This window comes from Etheostoma cragini, chromosome 9, assembly GCF_013103735.1.
Source record: "Etheostoma cragini isolate CJK2018 chromosome 9, CSU_Ecrag_1.0, whole genome shotgun sequence".
NCBI lineage: Eukaryota > Metazoa > Chordata > Actinopteri > Perciformes > Percidae > Etheostoma > Etheostoma cragini.
The window spans coordinates 28,177,349-28,196,819 of NC_048415.1; the positions used below are offsets into that span (position 1 = coordinate 28,177,349).

General features: G+C 38.0%; 1 protein-coding gene across 3 annotated transcripts in view; it reads right to left on the reverse strand.

The window, feature by feature from the left end:
- The window catches only part of si:ch211-51h4.2, a 91,405-nt gene extending 74,312 nt beyond the window's left edge, over positions 1-17,093 (reverse strand). Inside the window, exons 1-5 of one of the 3 annotated variants that reach the window (XM_034882328.1) lie at positions 16,842-17,093; positions 11,290-11,331; positions 9,352-9,425; positions 4,122-4,190; positions 3,406-3,499 (exon numbers count right to left, since the gene is read on the reverse strand). In XM_034882328.1, coding sequence (XP_034738219.1) covers positions 3,406-3,499; positions 4,122-4,190; positions 9,352-9,425; positions 11,290-11,331; positions 16,842-16,992 — 430 coding nt within the window. In that variant the 5' untranslated portion in view covers positions 16,993-17,093. The remainder of the gene's footprint in view (positions 1-3,405; positions 3,500-4,121; positions 4,191-9,351; positions 9,426-11,289; positions 11,332-16,841) is intronic. The other 2 variants (XM_034882327.1, XM_034882326.1) reach the window with 2 other exon arrangements.
- Between the last annotated feature and the right edge of the window lie 2,378 nt (positions 17,094-19,471).

Here is a 19,471-nt window from a genome sequence, read left to right on the forward strand (position 1 = left end):
TGTTATTCAGTATTTGAAAGATGGCTTTGTCATGCTGTTTGCTCATCCAAACAAGGGCAAGCAGTAGCTACAGTAGTGTTTGCACACACATACAAACACACACATTTGATAAATGTGTGCCTTTGGTGACTGTGTAATGCAACAGGAGACAAAGAACCACTGGACAGCAGAGCAATCAAACCCAACCACACATTCACACATAATAAAGTCTAATTCTCCATATCATACTGTATCTGTCCAAAAGTTTTAAAAGTTTACAAAAGTGTAAAAAAAAAAAAAAAAAATAGTACATAGTTGTACTTGTTGGGTTGTGATAGTTTTTTTAATTGTATTTCCAAAAATGCAACACCACCTGGGCAAAAATAACATGCACAAAAATCTTTCAAGCTTTAGTGCGTAACGTTTTCATATTAATGAAGGTCCGTTACATTGAAGCCATTGCCAGATGAGTTGATACAAAGCTGAGTAAGACACAGCTCTTACTGTATTACTCAGTATGGCAATGTTCAGTAAATGGTGTTGTGCGGCAACTTTCACGCCCAGAAACTCGAGTGAAGATAATGACCTCTCCCAGAGTCCATCGTGTTTTTTTAATCCTCCGTGTCCTCTTTGGCTGCTGACAACTGCGAGGAGGAAGGGTGGTGGCGGTACGCAATCGTGAAAGGCTTGTTTTGTGTGGATGCACTGATAGTTTTGTTTTTGTCATTACTTAGAATTCCTCATGGAGGAAACAAAAACTATGCACTATAGCTTTAAAGTTAGAAGGTGGTATTTTAAAATCCAAAACATCCAGTCAACAGATCGATGTAATCCTGATGATGCCCTATCCTGATGCAGCAGGTTATGGTGCAATATGATGCAGTTCAATACTGTGTGTTGAAATGGTGTGGTCATTTGCACTGTAGTCTTGCATTGCCAGACCTTCCTCCACAGCTCTAAAGACGAGGCTCTGGCTAGTCCACACAACATTTGGGGATAGGAGAAAAACATGCTCGGATTTATTGGCATTTCTTTAAACCAATCACAATTGTCCTGGGTGGCACTGAGCGCCGGATGGAGCAACGGTGTCTCTGCAAAAAAGCCTCAGGAAGGTACTTGTTTTGGAGGAACATGTGTACATTCAAAAGTACTTTTAGTCGTGCAACAAAAACTCAGATTGGACAGATAGTCTAGCTAGCTGTGTGGATTTACCCTGCAAAGATCTGAAGGTCAGTTAACTCTAATAGTCCTCAGAAATCAGTCGGAGTTTAGAATTACAACACAAAGAAAGTGGAAGGTATATGACATCTGGTCTAAAAGAGCGACAGCCGACAAAACCTCTGGCTCCAGTGAAAGAATCCTCGTCTATATGGACTACTTTTTACCCAGCTGACCAATCAAAGTGGAGAAGGGGCGGGACATATAACACAAAGACAATTTTCAATTATCATTCAAACAAAGAAAGCGGAAGGTGATGGACATCTGGCCAAAATGAGGTACATTGGACGACATTTTTGGCGGCACTGGAACAATACCAGAAGTGTGACGTTGTTGATAGAGACAAGTTACACTTTATTTACCTTATAGTGTTGAAATTTATTTCTAATACCACTTTGAGGAAAATGTAGAGAAAATTACTGGCGCTTTTCAATTTGGAATCTCAATTTTTTTAGGAACTTTGTCATTTAGGGAGTTGGACATGATTTGAAAATTAAATAAATCAATAAAAATTGACGTCCACTGAGTCAAAGCACCCTACCATCTTTCAAACAAGCCTTCAAAACTCACCTCTTCGAACTTGCTTTTTCCTGCTAAAAGACTTTCCAAGTTTTGCACATTTTCATTGCCCTCCTCTCCTGCTTTGCCTATGCCTGTCCATGCACCTATGTGTTTTTCTTTTCTTTTGTCTGTCAAGTAACCTTGTCTGTTTAGTCTGTTTTGTTTTGCTGTATACAACCAAAACTGTAAAGCGTCTTTGAGTGTTGAGAAAAGCACTATAAAAAAAAAAGTATTATTAGCCCGAGGATGCGGGAACCACAGTAGCAGCAAAGTGTTATGCGGTTCACACAGTTTTCCTAAGGATTCTTCTTCTCCTCCATCATCATTCTTCCCTGCATAAAACTCACGCTGCAGCCTAAACTGTACATTGTGGCGGTGTGCAATTTTCAGGACTGGTCCAAAACTCCCAAAACACGTCAGACGCAGAAATTGACCCACTTAACACTGTGCTATAGCAGAAATAAACATGTTTGGCCCTTTTATGCAGAAACCGTACATCGGAAAAATTAAAACCAGATATCCCCAAATTCCCTGTATACTACTGAATCTACACTTGTTAGATAATGTTTGATTACAGAGTTCTCTGTTGATTTGTGTCTGTGTGCTCCTGGTTGGAAACAAAGTATTGAACCAGAATTTTTTTTTTTGTATAGTTCTTTAAAAATAAAAAGGAAACTTGTTTTAGGGAGAATAAAACTACTGTGGGCTGAGTTTTCCTAGTAACCTTCCCAAAAAGACTCAGGATGCTGCAAATGTTGGTATAATATGAAAATGGCTGGTGGTAATAATAATTTATTGAATGAATCAAATTTGACCATGTCTGTCAGTGGCTTGTTGATCTTTACATGGTGAGGTTCCTATCCTGGGCTGGGACACACATTCATACGGTTTGATAAAGGGCTTATTGGACTTTAAATTACCATTGCACTTACAATAACGAGCGAAGCTCTCCTCAATTCAGGCCATCCTGTATGTCTCATCTCTGAAGCAGCGGCCGCTTCAGCAACATTGTCACGTTCTCACTTCCGATTGGCCATTGGCTCTCAGAGTCACATAATGATGTAAAGTCTGGCAAGTCTGGTTTAAGTCGCGGGAAACTCTGGTTATTGGTCAAATTTGCAACAAAGCTGCGGTGATTTGTAAAAATTGCGAGTTACACCAAAGTCTCGGTGATTGGTTGAATTTCCGTAAATTGGCGCGATTGCGACATTGTGAAATCCTGAAGGGACTGGCTTATAGTGCCATTGACATACTGTACAGTAAGTGTGTTTAGAGTAGTAAATATTAATAATAGGCTCAATTTGAGCATTTAATTTTCAAATATAATTTGATTATTAAAGATAAAGAAAGACATTCAAATGGTAATACAGAGGGAAATTGAAAGCTCAAATTTCTACAGTATAATTCCTTTGTTAGACTTTCTACCACAAGCGTAAATCCTCTCTCATTGTGGAATGTCTATCTTTTAAAAGCTGAATTATTTAAAATATATTAAGGGCTTTATTACACATGTTAACAACTAATGACTAATAACTGTGTGACTCTACACAGTTGTTAGTAAATGTAAATGCAGAGTGACAGGAAGTCAAGAACTCCCTGATAAATGGAAAAGTAAAATAAGAAGATTTCAACAAAAAGGTTTCTTACCTGCTTGTGCATTTTCATCATCATCCTCATCCTCTGTGGGGGCCGGATCCTCAATGCCCACCTGATCCATCCCAATACACTCCGCGACACCTTTCTAAGATACACATAGACAGATTAATCCAAATGAAAGAATGTTCTCCCTGTAGTACTAATATTAATGAGACATAATAGTTTTATAATATTGTATTATATACATAATATAATTAAAGAACCATAAGGAAGAAGTTAGCTGTCGTCAGCAAGTATGGTAAATTGTATCCTATTGAAATAGACCTTTTTCACAGAAGACATTTTGGCATGTCATAGGTCATAGGTTTTACTCTTTATTGAGCCACAGTGGGGAAATTACAATTCATCATAGTCATAGCTGGTTTTGTTCATGCTTCCTTGCTGTCATGGCTTACTGGGACATAATGTAAATGCGTCATTGTTAAATAAATATGTTTGAACTGTGCCTTTCTTGTAATGACAAGTCAAAACATCTGAATTTATATTTACTGAAGTTTAGCAGTACTTCATACAGAAACCCATTATGTTCAGTCAGAGGAAATTGAGAATGACACACCAGTTACAGAATTGGCATTCCATCTTTGTAGATTTCCATTCACACACAAATAGCTTGCACTTTTGTCACTTTTGTGCCAAAGCCTGCTCTCAGTGTTGCCAATGGAGTCTAATAAGTCAAATGCAGGAACAAGGTTTCTTCAGCTGCTTACCTTTAGAGATTCTAGCTGCACCACCTGACATTTCTGAAGGAGTTCCACAAACAAGTAGATAAGCAAGGCCTGCATTGGATAGAAAACACATACAATTATGTTGTTGTTTTTTTAAGTGGATGTAGTTAGTTCATGCTATTGCATTCTCTATGTTTATTCATTTTTGTAAGCTGGCTTTCAGCCAGGGACATTTTTCAAGGCTTAACATAATAACATAAGGCCCATTCAAGAAGAAATGTGTCTCGTCTGGAAATTGGATGAGAGCAATTGGTGGAAGCAGGGAGCAGTGACAAAAAGCTGCAGTCTTTGCAGTTCACACGGAGTCAACAAAAAACAAGTCACAGAAACACTCACATCCCATTTGAGCCCACCCTCACTTAATAAAATGTTTCCAGGTCACTCTTCAGCTGGTACTCAGTCTCCTAAAATTGCGGTTTTATTCCTGTGTATGACAGTGAAGCCTTTTAAAATACAATAGACCCGATCACAATTTTTGTCTGCAATAACGTCCGGGTAGAAAGCTCCTCGTCCCGTACATTTTAATTTAATGATGCTGAGCCAACAGGATGAGTCAGTAAACGAGTTAGTGGAGATGAGTCCAGAGTCAGAAGAAACAGATATTAGCTTCAAACAATTCACTCAGTACTTTCACATCACTAGTGCTCATTATTGATCCTGTCAGATATTAAGAATGTAAAGATTTTATTTTAAAATGCTAATATTATGCTTTTTGGCTATTTCCCTTTCCTTAATTGTGTTATGTATCTTTTTTGTGCATGTTATAGGTGTACAAAGTCAAAAAGCCACCTCAAAGGGACTTTTCATAAACTGATCCAAACAGCTCTATTATAGTCCAGCCTTTACTTCTGTGACAAACATGAGTCACTTTGTAACACACGTTGTAATGCTCACCTAGTTGCTAGAGTGGCATGTCCTGAAATTCTGATTCTGACTGGAAGAGGTTGAAAGTAACAATATAAATTTACTCACGTTATGAGTAAATAAGTAGTGAGTATTGAGTAGTTTTATTGTGTATTTTCTTTTTCAAGTAGTTTTTAAAATCTGTATTTTGAAATGTACCTGTTTACGTTATGACTATTGTATTTCGCTACATTACAAATTTCAGCTGTTACTTTTGTGCAAACGTATGCAGCTTCTTCTTCTCTGGTTGCAAGTCAATATTAAAAAGCAGGAGAAGAAGAACCGATTGGTCGGACTCCTGTGTCCCCGAGCTGCAAACTGAGTAGGAGACGTGAATGAGCTGTCATCCCTCAAAAATGTCAGCTCATGGGAAAGAAAGAAAGGTCAATACAGAGTTTCAAATGTTTTACCAATCATGGACTTTTAAGTATTTATTTACTGAAGTCAAAGGTAGAGCATTGTGCTTAGTTTGTAGAGAACAGATCACCGTGTTAAAGGATTAGAATTTGAATCGCCACTACAATAATAAACAGGCAGAGAAATAAAATGTGAGTGATGCAGATTGGGTATGGAAGTCTGAAGCTTTGCTACTTAAACTGCAAACGCAACAAGGCTTTTATACCAAGTGTCAAGACCAGTTTTGTGATATCCCCCAAATCACCAAACACAGTAAGCCAACTTCGCCATGTTTTTCTTTTTTAATAAAAAAAATAACCACAATAGTTTTTCATGTGGGCCCTTGGGAAATGAATTGCCCACCCCAGGACAACATGTGTCATCTAATTAGTTCATACAGGCTACTTAGGTGTGTAGAAGCTAGCTGCTAGTCTGGGCTGTGAACATTAAGGTCTAACCCATTTATGGAGTCAAAACACCTGATTTGGTCTTGATTAGCATTCTAACGGTTGTTTATGTTTGTGAAGAAAAGAAGGATGACCCTCAGAACTAACAATGTTTGGTACTTTCACTTTCAATCCATAGGTTTGAAAACGTTTTATGGGATGGTCTGAACTGAAATTGCACATTATACCTTTCTAGATAGATAGATAGATAGATAGATAGATATTTATCTTAAAAAGGGAAATAATGGTGTTACAGCAGCAAACTTACATCAGTCGTACAGCACAGAATATATTATATATATATATATATATATATATATATATATATATATATATATATATATATATATATATATATATATATATACATACAATATAGGATACAATATACATACTGTACAAACATACAATATACATTAAATAATAATAGCAATTGTTGTCTGGGAAAACAAAATGTGCAACTACTTAAATAGTATGCTAAAATGTAAATAAACCAATTGTGCAGATTGCACTTAGTGCAGTATTGTGGTGTCTCAGAGTCTTATCTAGCACCCAGTGATGAAGTGTTAAAGAGTTTTATCGCCTGTGGTAGGAATGATTTCCTGTAGCGGTCCGTGCGACATCGAAGCTGTCGGAGTGGAGTCTCTTAGAGAAGCTGCTCCTCTGTTGAACCAATGCGGGGTGGAGAGGGTGGTCAGGGTTATCCATGATAGATAACAGTTAGTTCAGTGACCTCCTCTCCACCACAGCTTCAAATGTGTCCTGTTTGCAGCCGATCACGGAGCCAGCCTTCCTGATCAGTTTGTTCAGTCTGTTTGTGTTGCTGGCTCCGATGCTGCTGCCCCAGCAGACGGTGGAGGAGAACAGAGCGCTAGCCACGACAGACTGGTAGAACATCTCCAACATCTTGCTGCACACGTCGAAGGTTCTCATAATGAAAACGTATTGTTATGAAAGATATTCCAATGCGATACCAGCATCCAAAAAGCAGAGTACTGAGGTTTATGCACCGATCCATGTCATTTAGCCCTGAAGAATATCTACTTTGAAGTACTTTATTTGTTCTTTTTTTGTTATGACATGCTGTCAAACTGGATAATCAAAAAAAAGTTCTGTGGTGATCATTGTTCGTTCATATTTTACAAAGAGTTCAACCAAACCCCGGCCTTAGGAAAATTATAGAAATCCCATCACATCCATACAGGGATAGTAGGATACAACTTTTAAAACCTAAAAAGTATTTATGCCGACGATACCAAGCTATATGTACCTGTATAGACAAACAACCTTTACCAAAAAACGATTTTCATCCTTTCCGGACATTCCAGTCTCTCATCAAGGCTAAGACTGCTTTTTCCATCTCAGAAACATTGAAAAAATAAGACCCAATTTACCATTATGTGATGCTGAAACTGTAATCCACGCATTTGTGTCTTCCCAACTTGACTACTGCAAAGCCAGTGTTGTAATGTAATGTGCTAGCTACTGCTGATTTTAAGGTTCTTCTTTAAACATATAAGATGGCTGTAATGGAGGAGAGCTAAACTCAGTAAACGTAATACAACTTTTTTCTGCCACGTGGCATCGTTTTGTCATTGATAACATGCCTGTAGATAGGTGGGCCAATACATTTTTTTGTCTCATTGCATGTATTGTTTTAGTCTGGTGCAATACCGGCAGCACCGCTGCTAGTAAGCTTAGCGTAATGAATGGAATCCTATGTTGCCGGTTTGCATGTTGTGTGTAAAAGTGAACCAACAATAAAACAACACAACCTAATTACTTCTTTGGGGCTGTGTATTCACAACAAGAAGAAATAGCACGGCAGATTAAGACTAGACGATTTCCTAGGCAGATATTGACTAGGGACTATATTTGGTGGAAGCAGACCCGAAGCACTGCTACATGGGCGCATGCATCTTAAACCCCCAAATTCCGTCAATATACCCAGTGTGAATTGCTATTTTTCCTACAGTAGGCATTGAATGGCAATGAACATGGCAGTTTTTATGCGAGGTGAAGCTAGATGCTTTGGAATTCTTTGGAATTAGAAAGAGAGGAGGAAGAAGTTGTGATCACTCAACAGCCCGAGGACGTGAGGCAGTCCTCAACTTTTTTTTTCGGTGCAATAAAGTCAACTGGCAAAAACACAGAATGGACCCAATGAACAGTTTTCCACAGAGTAAGTGATTACTGTTAACATGACGCATAGTTATTTTATGGTATGGAGCAACAGATATTACACCTGTTCTCACACAGAGTTGCTGCGTGATATCTCTGCAAATTTGTAGCAGTGCTTCGGCTCTGCTTCCACCTAATATAGTCCTAGTCAATATCTACATAACTAGGCTACATAACTAATAGACTGGGAAAATACCTCTTAAATAGGTAGTTGTCTGGAAATTAAAATACATCTATAGTCAGGGCCTCAATATAATCTCCCGGCGTATGTTTAACTCCCTGTGAAGTACTACAGCTTCTTCATTAATGGGATTGTCGACACAAGGAAATGCCGTGTTTTGAGAAAAAAAAACGTTTTATAGTCTGCCTAACATGGTTAATAAACCAACCCTGTTTTTATTCATGCAGATAACAAACTGTGCTAAAATGCGCCTGATACAGAATGAATGAATGAATGAGGTTCACATGCCCAGTTACCAGAGTAACTGACTTGGAGGTTAAGTCACCTCTCTTTCTGAAACTGGCTGGAGTTACCCCTTTCTCAGGTTTGCTTAACATCCCTCTCTGAAACAGAAGACCCAGTGTTTCCCTCATCTCAGGGTGAACAAACTCAGAGTTTTCACTAAACCTGTTTTCTGAAAAGTCCCCTGGTCATTCCCCTAGCAAACACAAAATCATCTGTGGAACAGCCTCCTACTACATGTTAAAGACGATCAAATAGTAGACTAGATATTTACATCTAGATTGAAAACCTACCTGTACTTTTTATACTACAGCCAACACTCCATCCTTTCTGCTTCCTTCACAAACAAACCTTCTTTTACTTTACCTATGTTGCTGGTTTTATATTGTTTATTATTACTGCTTTAAGGTTGTTCAATCGTATGTTTCTGTCTGTGACAAATTGTCAACCGACACTACCACAGCAATATCGACATTTTTTCCATATTGCCCAGCTCTAGTTAAAGGCATTGGGACAATCTCTAATAGTCTTATTAATTAGAAGTGAATGGGTAATCTGCATCTGTGTATGCATGATACTTTTTAAGGATCTCATTTTGAGACTGTTAAGAATTATTTCTGCTTATTTCACAGTGATAATATTTATACATTTTATTTGACAGCGCCTATCAAGACACCAGAGGGCACCTTGCAAAACATTAAAAAAGTAAAACAATTGTATCAAGAATAAAATGAAGGTGACTAGTTAACAGTATCTTACATTTCCATAGACCATACCGGTCTTTTGAGAACACAGGAGTCCGTTGAGGCTATGAATTACTTACCTGGACAAAGAAGCCAATGATAAAGGAGACGAGGAAAGGCACGAGTCCAGCATGGGCTATCGTTACTGGAAGACCTAGAAATTTAAATGAGGTAGAGCTGTTTGTGAATTTGATTCCCAACTAAGAAGATTTGAAGGCATGTCTGACTTTTTCTCAGCGTATCTACCTGCCTGTCTATCACTGCCTCTACTCATTTTTCCGTCTTACAGCCCTCCTGTCCACTCTGGATTAAACGTACCATAAAACTTAATGGATAGGGCTGATTTCAATATGAGATTTAAGTGATTCAACAAGTATTACTTGGCAGGGCTCCACCTTTGTCAAACTACATGAAGACCCTGCTCAAAACAAAGTAGTTAAATGTAATGTCCCATGTAATTTCCACCTCTACAAAAAAATCTGTGCTGTTAACTACACTTCATAAACCACAGTTAAATTTGCTCTGCCAATGAAAACCAAGAGATGGACAGAGCCTTAATTATGTTCCACATTAACTGATATTATAAAAAGATGGTCTTGTGGAAAGAACAAATATAGGCCTAGCTCACCAACTAACACAAACTAACTGTTTCTGAAAATTGTTCCAGCAGTATGATCTCTAAATTTGTAATGTTGTTGTATCTCTTTTAAAGATTGTTTAAAAGACCCATAGCCATCAAACCCTGTCAATCCAATCTCATCTGGTGTGAAGAGACAGGACTCCTACCTCATCAAATATATTTCCTTATTAACAATTTATACATAATTGTTTAATTGTCAATTTATTTACATAATCATGGCTTCTTTGTTTAACCTCAAATAATTGCTTATATTAGCTAAGGTCTTAAGGTCTCAGCTTGACAACCTCCATGATCTTCGATTCTAGGGAGGAGGGAGCGGGGGAGACAACTCACTTCAGTATTTTGAATTTCTACTGCAGTAACTATTTTAAACACTAGCTGTCAGTATTACATATCGCACCTTTAAAGCTCATGAATTCTAAGTAATTACAATAAAACTGTCTGTGTGTCCACATGATACAAGCTTTACGTGATTGCGCACTCCCGCCCCTCCTCCTTGCAGTTGCTAGTAGCCAAGGAGGACACAGAGGATTAAAAAAACGATAGACTCTTCAGAGGAGGTCATTATCTTCACTTGAATTTCTGCGCATGTGACGCCGCAATCTAAACATAGCCATACTGAGAGAGTTTAGTGGCGCTGAGGCTTTTTTAGCAACTCATTTGACAATGCCTTGAATGTAACGGATGTTCCTTATTATCAAAAAGTTACGCACAAAAGTTACTCAATCAACAATTGCCAGTCATACACCTTAAAGCTTTACTTTAAGGTGTGTGACTTGCAATTGTTGATTTTGTTTAGATTTTTCACATTTTTTATTTATTATATTATATTATATTATATTTTCTTGTTATTATTTCAATTGTTAGTTGTTGGAACTTGACCCTAAACACGTTCATAGCAACACAAATGACAAAGGGGGGATACAGTTAGAAAACATGTTTTACGGTAATACGCAGGTGTTGTTTACTTTATAGGCTGTGTATTTGTGTTATTACATTACATTATATGGGTCACAAAACAGGGATGTAACCAAAAATATGTATCCTGGAATTCATTCAAAAACTGTAATTTGTTTAAAAAAATTAATTTTAAATTTTACTGAAAGAGACAATTATTTTGTTAATAGCAATTCTTTCTAAGACAATGCATTGTAGAGCAACATTTCAAATTTTTACCCCTCTACAGGTTTGTTTTCCTGGAATTAGTAATTACCTTCCGCAGACCTAATGTGTCCTTTTTGTTGTGCAACAAATACAAACAGTAAGTGAATTCCCCAATCCAAAGTTTCTACTCGTATGAGTGTGACACTTAGATTTTTGTACTGTCAGTTAACTTTTGTGATTTCTGTATCTTGAGTAAAAAGATAAAAGTACTCACCTAAGATTCCAGTTCCCAATATTGTTGCAATTGTCAAGAAATCTAGATAGACAAACAGAGCTTGGTCAGGTCAATCAAAGTATCAAGAAAGGCTCAAAATTCAGACCAACCTGAAGGGCAACTACTGTTTTTTTTAACCTGGACACCTTATTTTCCTAGGTTTTTGTGTCTAAATGACTGATGGGAACAACAAGCTCTTCTTGGACAAGATCTTGGACAGTGGTCCAGTATTAAGAAAGATCGCCGCAGTCTGCAAGGATCAAACAAACTACAACGTGAGTTAATAGGGCGATTGGCCAGCTTGTATTTACCTTCACAAAAATGCCACTGACAAGTTCAGATTAATAGTGTCTGACAACATTATGGAAAGGATTTCTAAGAAGGGCTGACCTTTCTGTTAAAGAGTAAGATCCTTTTTTTTTGACATAAAAACATCCGCAAAACTGCGTTCAGTAAACCCACCAGACTTGATGTAAATAAACAATCATTTTAACATCATTAAATACACTTCATTCAAAGTCAACAGAAACCAAATTAATCTATGCAAAGCATTTTTGGGTCTTTTCACTTTTTCAACCATCACAACTCATAGTTTACTTCTCTAACTCTATACAGTTAAAGATACAGTTATAAAGTTAAAGTATTGCTTTTTAAAATGGAGTGTGGTGGGTTTAGCACTAGCAACTTCAGAGCTGTTTCTGGTTAAACAGAAAGGTCTCAAAGCGGTTTCAAAAGTCTATCTTTCCTTTACATAATGTTGTTACACACTTAGTATATTAATCTGAGCCTGTCAGTGGCAAAACAAGCACTTTTGTGAAGGTAAATACAAATTGGTCAATTGTCCTCTTAACCTACATTGTAGCTTGTTTTGCTGCTGCAGACTTTCTCACTTAATACCGGACCAATGTCAAAGATTGCTGTTCCCATAAGTCGCTAAGACACAAAAACATAGGAAAATAGGGTCCAGGTTGAAAAAAACAGTGGTTACCTTTTAAAACCACAAGTGCTTTTCAGAATATATATAAAATGGAGACATACTGTATATTAAAAAAAATAAACAATGAGAGTCTGATTCAACAATATGACTGCGATGCAATGAAGTCATGAGCCGCTGGTGTCCAGTCACAGTAGAGTTGCAAGTCTAATGTCATACTCTCATAAGTCCGGATTCATGGAATTTTTTAAACGTCAGTAATAAAAAACAAAACAATCTATGAGCTATTGAGAATATGTGAAAGAGGTGTTGAGTCAACTCTACAGAAATTCTTAAAGGCTGTGTGAAAATGACGAAAGATTTTGATTGACAACTTCAATTCCCAGGTCAGAGAAGGTTTAAAAAAGCAGGAATGCAGTTAAAGGTAAAATGACAAACCCACATTACCAACAGCCAGCACAAACTCCAAAAACTTTAGATATCTCAGCTCAGCTTTCCCTCTAACTGGTCCATCTGCTTTTTCAATTTACTAACAGTTTTAGAACAAAGTACATTTCTCAAAACTGCACACATTACCTCTGAGATCATTCCTTCTCACACAACCAACTAAACGTGTCCTACCTCGCTGATATCGTTCTAAACGGCCCATGCCTAGTTACAATCTGCCATACACCCAATCATTTATTACAACTAACTCAACTGGAATGATGGAAAGTGCAAACTGTTCTCTATTCATAATATCATTGCCACGCCATTACTGATTCGCCAAAAATAATCAGTATTACTTTATAACTTGGGGAGTTTGTTCTAACACGATGGCTTTCATCTTTCAATTTTCCCAGTCCTGAAATAGGTTTTCAGATTGTTTCTACACTACACGAAAGCATCCCAAATGACCTATCTCGCAACAGTATTGAAAGTGAAAAAAAAATTGGGTATTTGCCTCGTGTTTTTGATCCCCTCCAAAAAGGTAATGGCTTCTTATTTGACCACTGCTACAACCTTCCACCAAGTTGAATAACAATTGGGCTGGCAGATTTTCCGTAACCGCTCCTGACAGACAAAGAAATCAACAAACTTAACCCAAAATATACCCTCCTTAGCGGAGTTAATTAGTATTACTCCGAAAACAGCAGTCAATTAAAAAAGGTCTTCCTGAAGACTTACTTTGATGCAAAAGCTTTTATGCATACACTACTTATGTACAGCTGACGGACCCTTTATTGTGATGACAATAAACACATTTACCGCTGCTCTGTCACCATATGTTGATGGTTGTACTGATGAGCCAGGTCACTTTTCTGTCGCATTCAAATCCATCACTTGTACTCCACAAACCTCCCATCATCACTAGAAATAAGCTGTCACTTCGAATCAGCCTGAACATTTTCATGGTTCTTTTATCAATCTTCTTCTGTGCTCTCCCACCACCCCGCTAAAGATGGCTGAGGGACATATGGTGTCAATAATTAGACATGTCATCATAGTCTTTTTTGTGTTGTCTGTGTTCTCACAGCTGGCGAAGCATGTAATATAGTTTGACTCAATAACTTGTGTTACAGACAGAAGGCATTATAACAGTGAACATTAAAATAGACCTGAACGTGTTTTGGGGTTTTGTCCATGTTATGTATGTTTATGTTGTAAAATGTAACCCTTTTATGCCAGGATCAGATTACAAATATCTTTGTCTTTCAAGACAGTCACTGTGTCAGACTAGACAGACACAGCGCCATTAATTCTTGGTGTGTCTTGGACAGAAAAGTGGCAATGCTACAAGTATGACACCGACCAGTTCCCCCACCAATTATTGCGTGCTGTCGTCAAGCTGGTCTGTGTCCACTGCCAAGCGTCATTTCATGCTTCATATGTCTTGGGTACATCCCAGTTCCCTTATCTAACAGCTCCTTGGTTTTTGGCTGAACCGGAAGCTGTTCTCGCTCTCCTTAGTGAAGGCCGTCTGACAGCTTTTATATCTGGCCCGACAAGCGAGCATCGAGGAGAGATAATCGAGGAGCTATATGCGAGGATGCAATGGAGCATCCTTCCCAGAAGCCGTGCAGCGGAAGGAGTTGCTGACTCTGGCCGTATACTGTGATCGGGGTTCCATATTTTTTTGAGAAAGGCCGGTAGAAGTCAGGGTTTTTCCTACCATTATAAGGCTTAGGTAGAGCACCCAACCCTTTTCTGGCACCACCTAATCCAAATTAATGTAAAATCAATGTGAGCATCAAAACCATATTTAAAGGTCCAGTGTGCAACATTTGTCGTTGTTCATTATCAAAATCGGTGCTGCCCTTTCACAAACTTGTCCTTTTCATGAATATTTACCACCACTCTCAATTCCAAGTATTCCTATAGGCTTGACATTTTGCGTTTTCATTTGCATGAACTAGGGTAGACGCTCCATGTTCATGTGCCATCCTGAAATACGTTAGCTGGTAAGGGACATACAGGATATACTGCTCTGCCTTTCGCGTTTTCGTTGTCACTCGATAAACTCACAGGTGCTGCTAATGGGCTGAGTTTGAAGAAGGAAACACGGCTAACATCAACAAGACAGTTTGTAGTACTCACCAAATCTTTAGATAAAATTTCACATTTAATAAAAATTAAACGAACGGATCTGATCGCCGGAAGTAAAGCTGAATGAAGACGTGAATGACATCTTGGCTTTTTTGAAGCATGAACGCTACCGTAGCTGAAATACGTTCTTTGAACTGTGTGGCACGAGAGAGTTGATAGCGATATATGATCTCAACGCTAGATGGGAGAAATTCCTAAATGACAAACTGAATGACACTCAGATACTCGGTTGTTTGGTCTCCAGTAGGTATGGGACAGTAAACGATTCCGATGGCGTGAAAACCTTCAGCGAAAATATTACGGTTTCACGGTATTGTGTAATTACAGCTTTAAAATGTATTATTTTGAATTGTCTGGGTAAACAACTACTTTTTATCCCATTTAACACAATGTATTTCAGTTTTAAACACATTGCATACTGGCAGGGAGAGGGACTTCTAAAGTGCACTTTCTCTCGTTGAAGACTTATAAAAACAGCTCATATCTAAGGAACAGTAAAACAGATCATTTTTGTGGTTTTGAAACCGCGATTTTTTAAAGCTTTTTGAGTGTTGTTTATCTGCTCTAGCTTTTCCAATGTTTGAGCTCCAAAGGATGCGAAATTGATCGAAAAACATCACGTTTTTTGAGGCAGGAGAACCTAAACCTATTTAAATATATTATGACAGGACCTTGGTGTTAGGCAATATATCTTAGGTCATTTGCAAGGTAAGTTTTAATTTGAATTTAATTTTAATCAGACATGGCCGATTCGCACGGGGTTAAAATCACAGACAACCTACGTATTTACTACAAATGAGGCTACCAGGTAATAATAATCCCTTGTTAATAGGACTATAGGTAAACCAAAATTTGTTGTTTTGGATTTGACCTAATGTGGGATCCACAGCAGTATGTGGTTTAACTACCAGTCTGCTTCTCCAAATGTTACTGTACTGTTACTATACTGAAGCAATGCCATCATACAGAAACCTACATCAGGTCACGTGGGGAAGAAGGGCTTGGGAAAACAGTATTTTGACGCTAAAACACACCATGTGAATGTTTTGGATTTGAATCCATAAGAAAGGCTACTGGGAAGCTACAGAATGATATAAAAACCTCAACAAAATATGATAGTCTTGTCCTTCAAGTAAAACTAAGGACAAATCAAAAGCAGTAGGTTAAAGTAGAGGCTGTGTAATTTTAAAAGTAGCTTAGCTTGAGAGAAGTGTCACTGCAAGCTAATTAATCAGCTTCTTAATTTATTCCTCGGCCATATTATATTGATAGCCCACATGCCATTAAGTTAGCCTGTAGGCCAGAACTAAACTTTACTGACAGGGACATTAGCTTCTTTGAGAACATTAAAGACAGCATGCTATGTTTTTTGTTAGCAAACAATTGACAGGGGAAAAACCAAGGGGCAGTAAGCTACTTCAATACAATGACAACTTTTGGAAACACAGGAGGGCATGAACTTTGTGATAACAAAAATTTGAGATAAGTGAGTTTGTCGCATAATTAAATGCACGCCGAATTAAATGGTAAATCCAAATAAGTCATTGAAGATTTTGGTAGGTATGTTACCTGTACTGGTAGCTTTATTGCAGTATTGCAGAATGTAGCCTACTTATTTAACCCACAAACAGACACATCATTTCCACGTTTGTCCTCACAAGCGTTGTATGACGGTTTTAAAATGATTAACGCCCCCATCCATAGTTACGGAGTTTGGCTCAGGTTTGGGGAGGGGAAAAAAAAGGGGGAACAGTAGTCGACACCTGCCGCTCCACCCCCTACACCCCTCCGTAACACGTTAAATGTCTTTATTCATTTCGGTTCTTCTAATGTTAGCCTATAGCCTATAGGCTAACATTAGAAGATGTATCTATGTGTAGGCCACATGTATTCTGTTGTCGTGACGAACCAAATGTCGGTAAATGTAGTGTGGCAGCACATTTCCCATATATTCGGACCGGGCTAGTGAACGTTAGCCTGCTGGTGTTTGGCTGTAAACGTTGTGATGTATGCTAGCTATGTCGATACTCACAGCACTGCAGGTAAATAAACCGCAACTTCCAGTGTCTATCCTGGTTTTTCCGCGTAATTTTGATGGACAGAGTGCTGAGACTGTTGTCGGGGATGGGACAGGGGCTTGTTTGGATTCTTATCTCCTCTGCATCGGTCGCCATCATTTTCATTACCCTATCTCTCCTCCCTTCACCTCTGTCACTCTCTCTTTTCTCCTCTCTCTGTTGCGACGCGTGAACGCGCACGGTCCTCTGGATGCTGCAGGCGCCCGATGATCATACGCGAGGCTCTCCATGTTTGACCACAATTCTCTAATTAAACATCTATGGTTAAAATGAGCACAGGCAGGAAGCAACATCCACAGTTACATACTATACAGGCGACTCTGTGCGAAACCTAGGGACTTCAATTTACTGAACCAGAACGTAGGCTATTAGGCTACATGTTGACAGAAGTAGGCTACACAAATTCAGCCCTTTTCAGTTTATATTTTATTGCAACTCATCAGGTGTAATAAACCTGAATGGTCTCACAATGCTCCATAAAAACATCTCAGAAATGGCAGGAAACTAAAGTATAGGGGCTCATAAGTGAAATTGTATTATATAATTGATAATATTTTATTATATAGGCCTACTGTAGGTCTGGGCTATATTTTTTTTATTTAATTACTCATTTATATGTATTCCTAGTTTTATTACTTTACTTATCTTCCACACTTACAAAATTGTTTATTTAAAAATAAGTTAAATCAGTACTTGTACTGTTATCAGAGTATTTTTAGTACAAGTGTCTGTACTTCTAGTATGGTAAGTGAGTACTTTTGCCATCTCTGGTCCAGGGTGACCAGATGTCCCTAAAAATTCGGGACAGTCCCAAAATCAAAGCAGGTGTTCCAAATCCCGAATCCTGCCCTCTTTGTCCCGAAAATTAGAGCAATGTCTCAAAAGCAGACTCTCGAGTAGTTATTGTCATACTGTACTGTTACTGTAAGCAATGTCGGGAAGAAGGTTGTGCGATCACGGAAGGCTTGTACAATGTCAACGCGCTGACAGTTTGGTTGTCATTGCTTAGAATTCCTCATGGGGGCGGCAGAAACTACGAACTATAGCTTTAACCGTTACTATTTTTACCATTACTGTTACTATTACCATTACCATTATTTATTTCTACTATTTGGTTAGTCATTTTAACTACTTGTTTAAAGTCCTGTTCACGCAGTCCACTCCTACTTAACTGCAACATGTAATGTTCAGGTATCACAATTGACTTAATGTAGATATTGTGGATTCAAAGTACTTTTATTGGTCTCCCTAAGGAGAAATTTGCTTTGGACACTGAGCAACTTACTTAGCTGCAAGAGTTACAGACACAACGACAAGCACAGGGTTAAATTGATAAAAACATATTTATTCTATTGATAAAAACATAATAGTTAAAAGAATTTCAAACTACAGTGTAGTTGGATACAAACTTTTCCTGTAGCCTACCCCCTAGCAACTGCAGAAGTAACCTCGGGTACATAGGCCTACCTCTGGTTGGGAATCACTGCTCTAGACAACCTTTTTGAAATTAATAAAATCGTTTTTAAATCATTTTGTGATCATACAGTGCTCATACCAGTGTTCAGCAGACCACAAGGGATAAGAGAGGTTGAGGGAAACGTAAGAACGCTTATGGCAACAGTGCAAACTGTTTAGCTGACCGGGGTGAACTGGCAAATGACCTCTGCATGAACAGCCGTGGAATAAGCCATAGGCGGGATAATGTATAGCAAGCCAGTGATTAAAGAGACAGACCATACTGCGTCATACTCTGAAAGCCACGCCCACTGGAGGAGAAAACAACAAATGTACAATATGTCCTTTTGAATTATCTTTACAGTTGTCTGTGACAGCAGGAATATAGACAGGTGATTAAATGATTTTTATTGCATTAAATATTCAAAACTTGAACAGTTCAGAGGAAAAAAAACATGCCGGAAAAATCCCTGCTTAAACTACCGAAGTAATCAAGTCATGCAAATAGAAACCAGGCCATACTGAATCATCAGATGACTCATATAATAAATATAACAGTGTTCAATTTGAGAGTTAGAGTCATCTTATTCCAAAGCTACATTTTAAAACGTTTCACAGATTTTCAAACAAGACATTTTTAATTGTTTTAACAAAAATACAATTCAGAAGACTAATAATACAGTTTCATGTGAGCATTAGAGCTGAGTAAACGCAAAAAAATTGGGGAATTCATTATAAACAGAAACATAACAGAGAACAATCACAATTTTGTGCAAATTCCACAAAATACAGCAGTTTCCAGTTGTGTTTTTTTGTGATCAAAGATTTTTATTTTTTATGTTCAGAAAACTTAATATAGTAAACATAATATTCACGAACAGTTACAAACAACACTCTGAGACATAGGAACGCGTCCCTGGTCAGTTTCCAGTTGTGTTATTCCATTAAAAATGATGTAACATTGCATATTAGGTCAAACTAAACATCCCCATTTTCAAATAAATAACTAAACATAGTAAACAGCTCATGGTTCAACCAAGCAACACAGTTTAATGGATGGGTCTATATGCTATATTAATTTGTGTGATATCCTACAAAACTAAGCAAACGTGCACCGCAAGTTGTCATT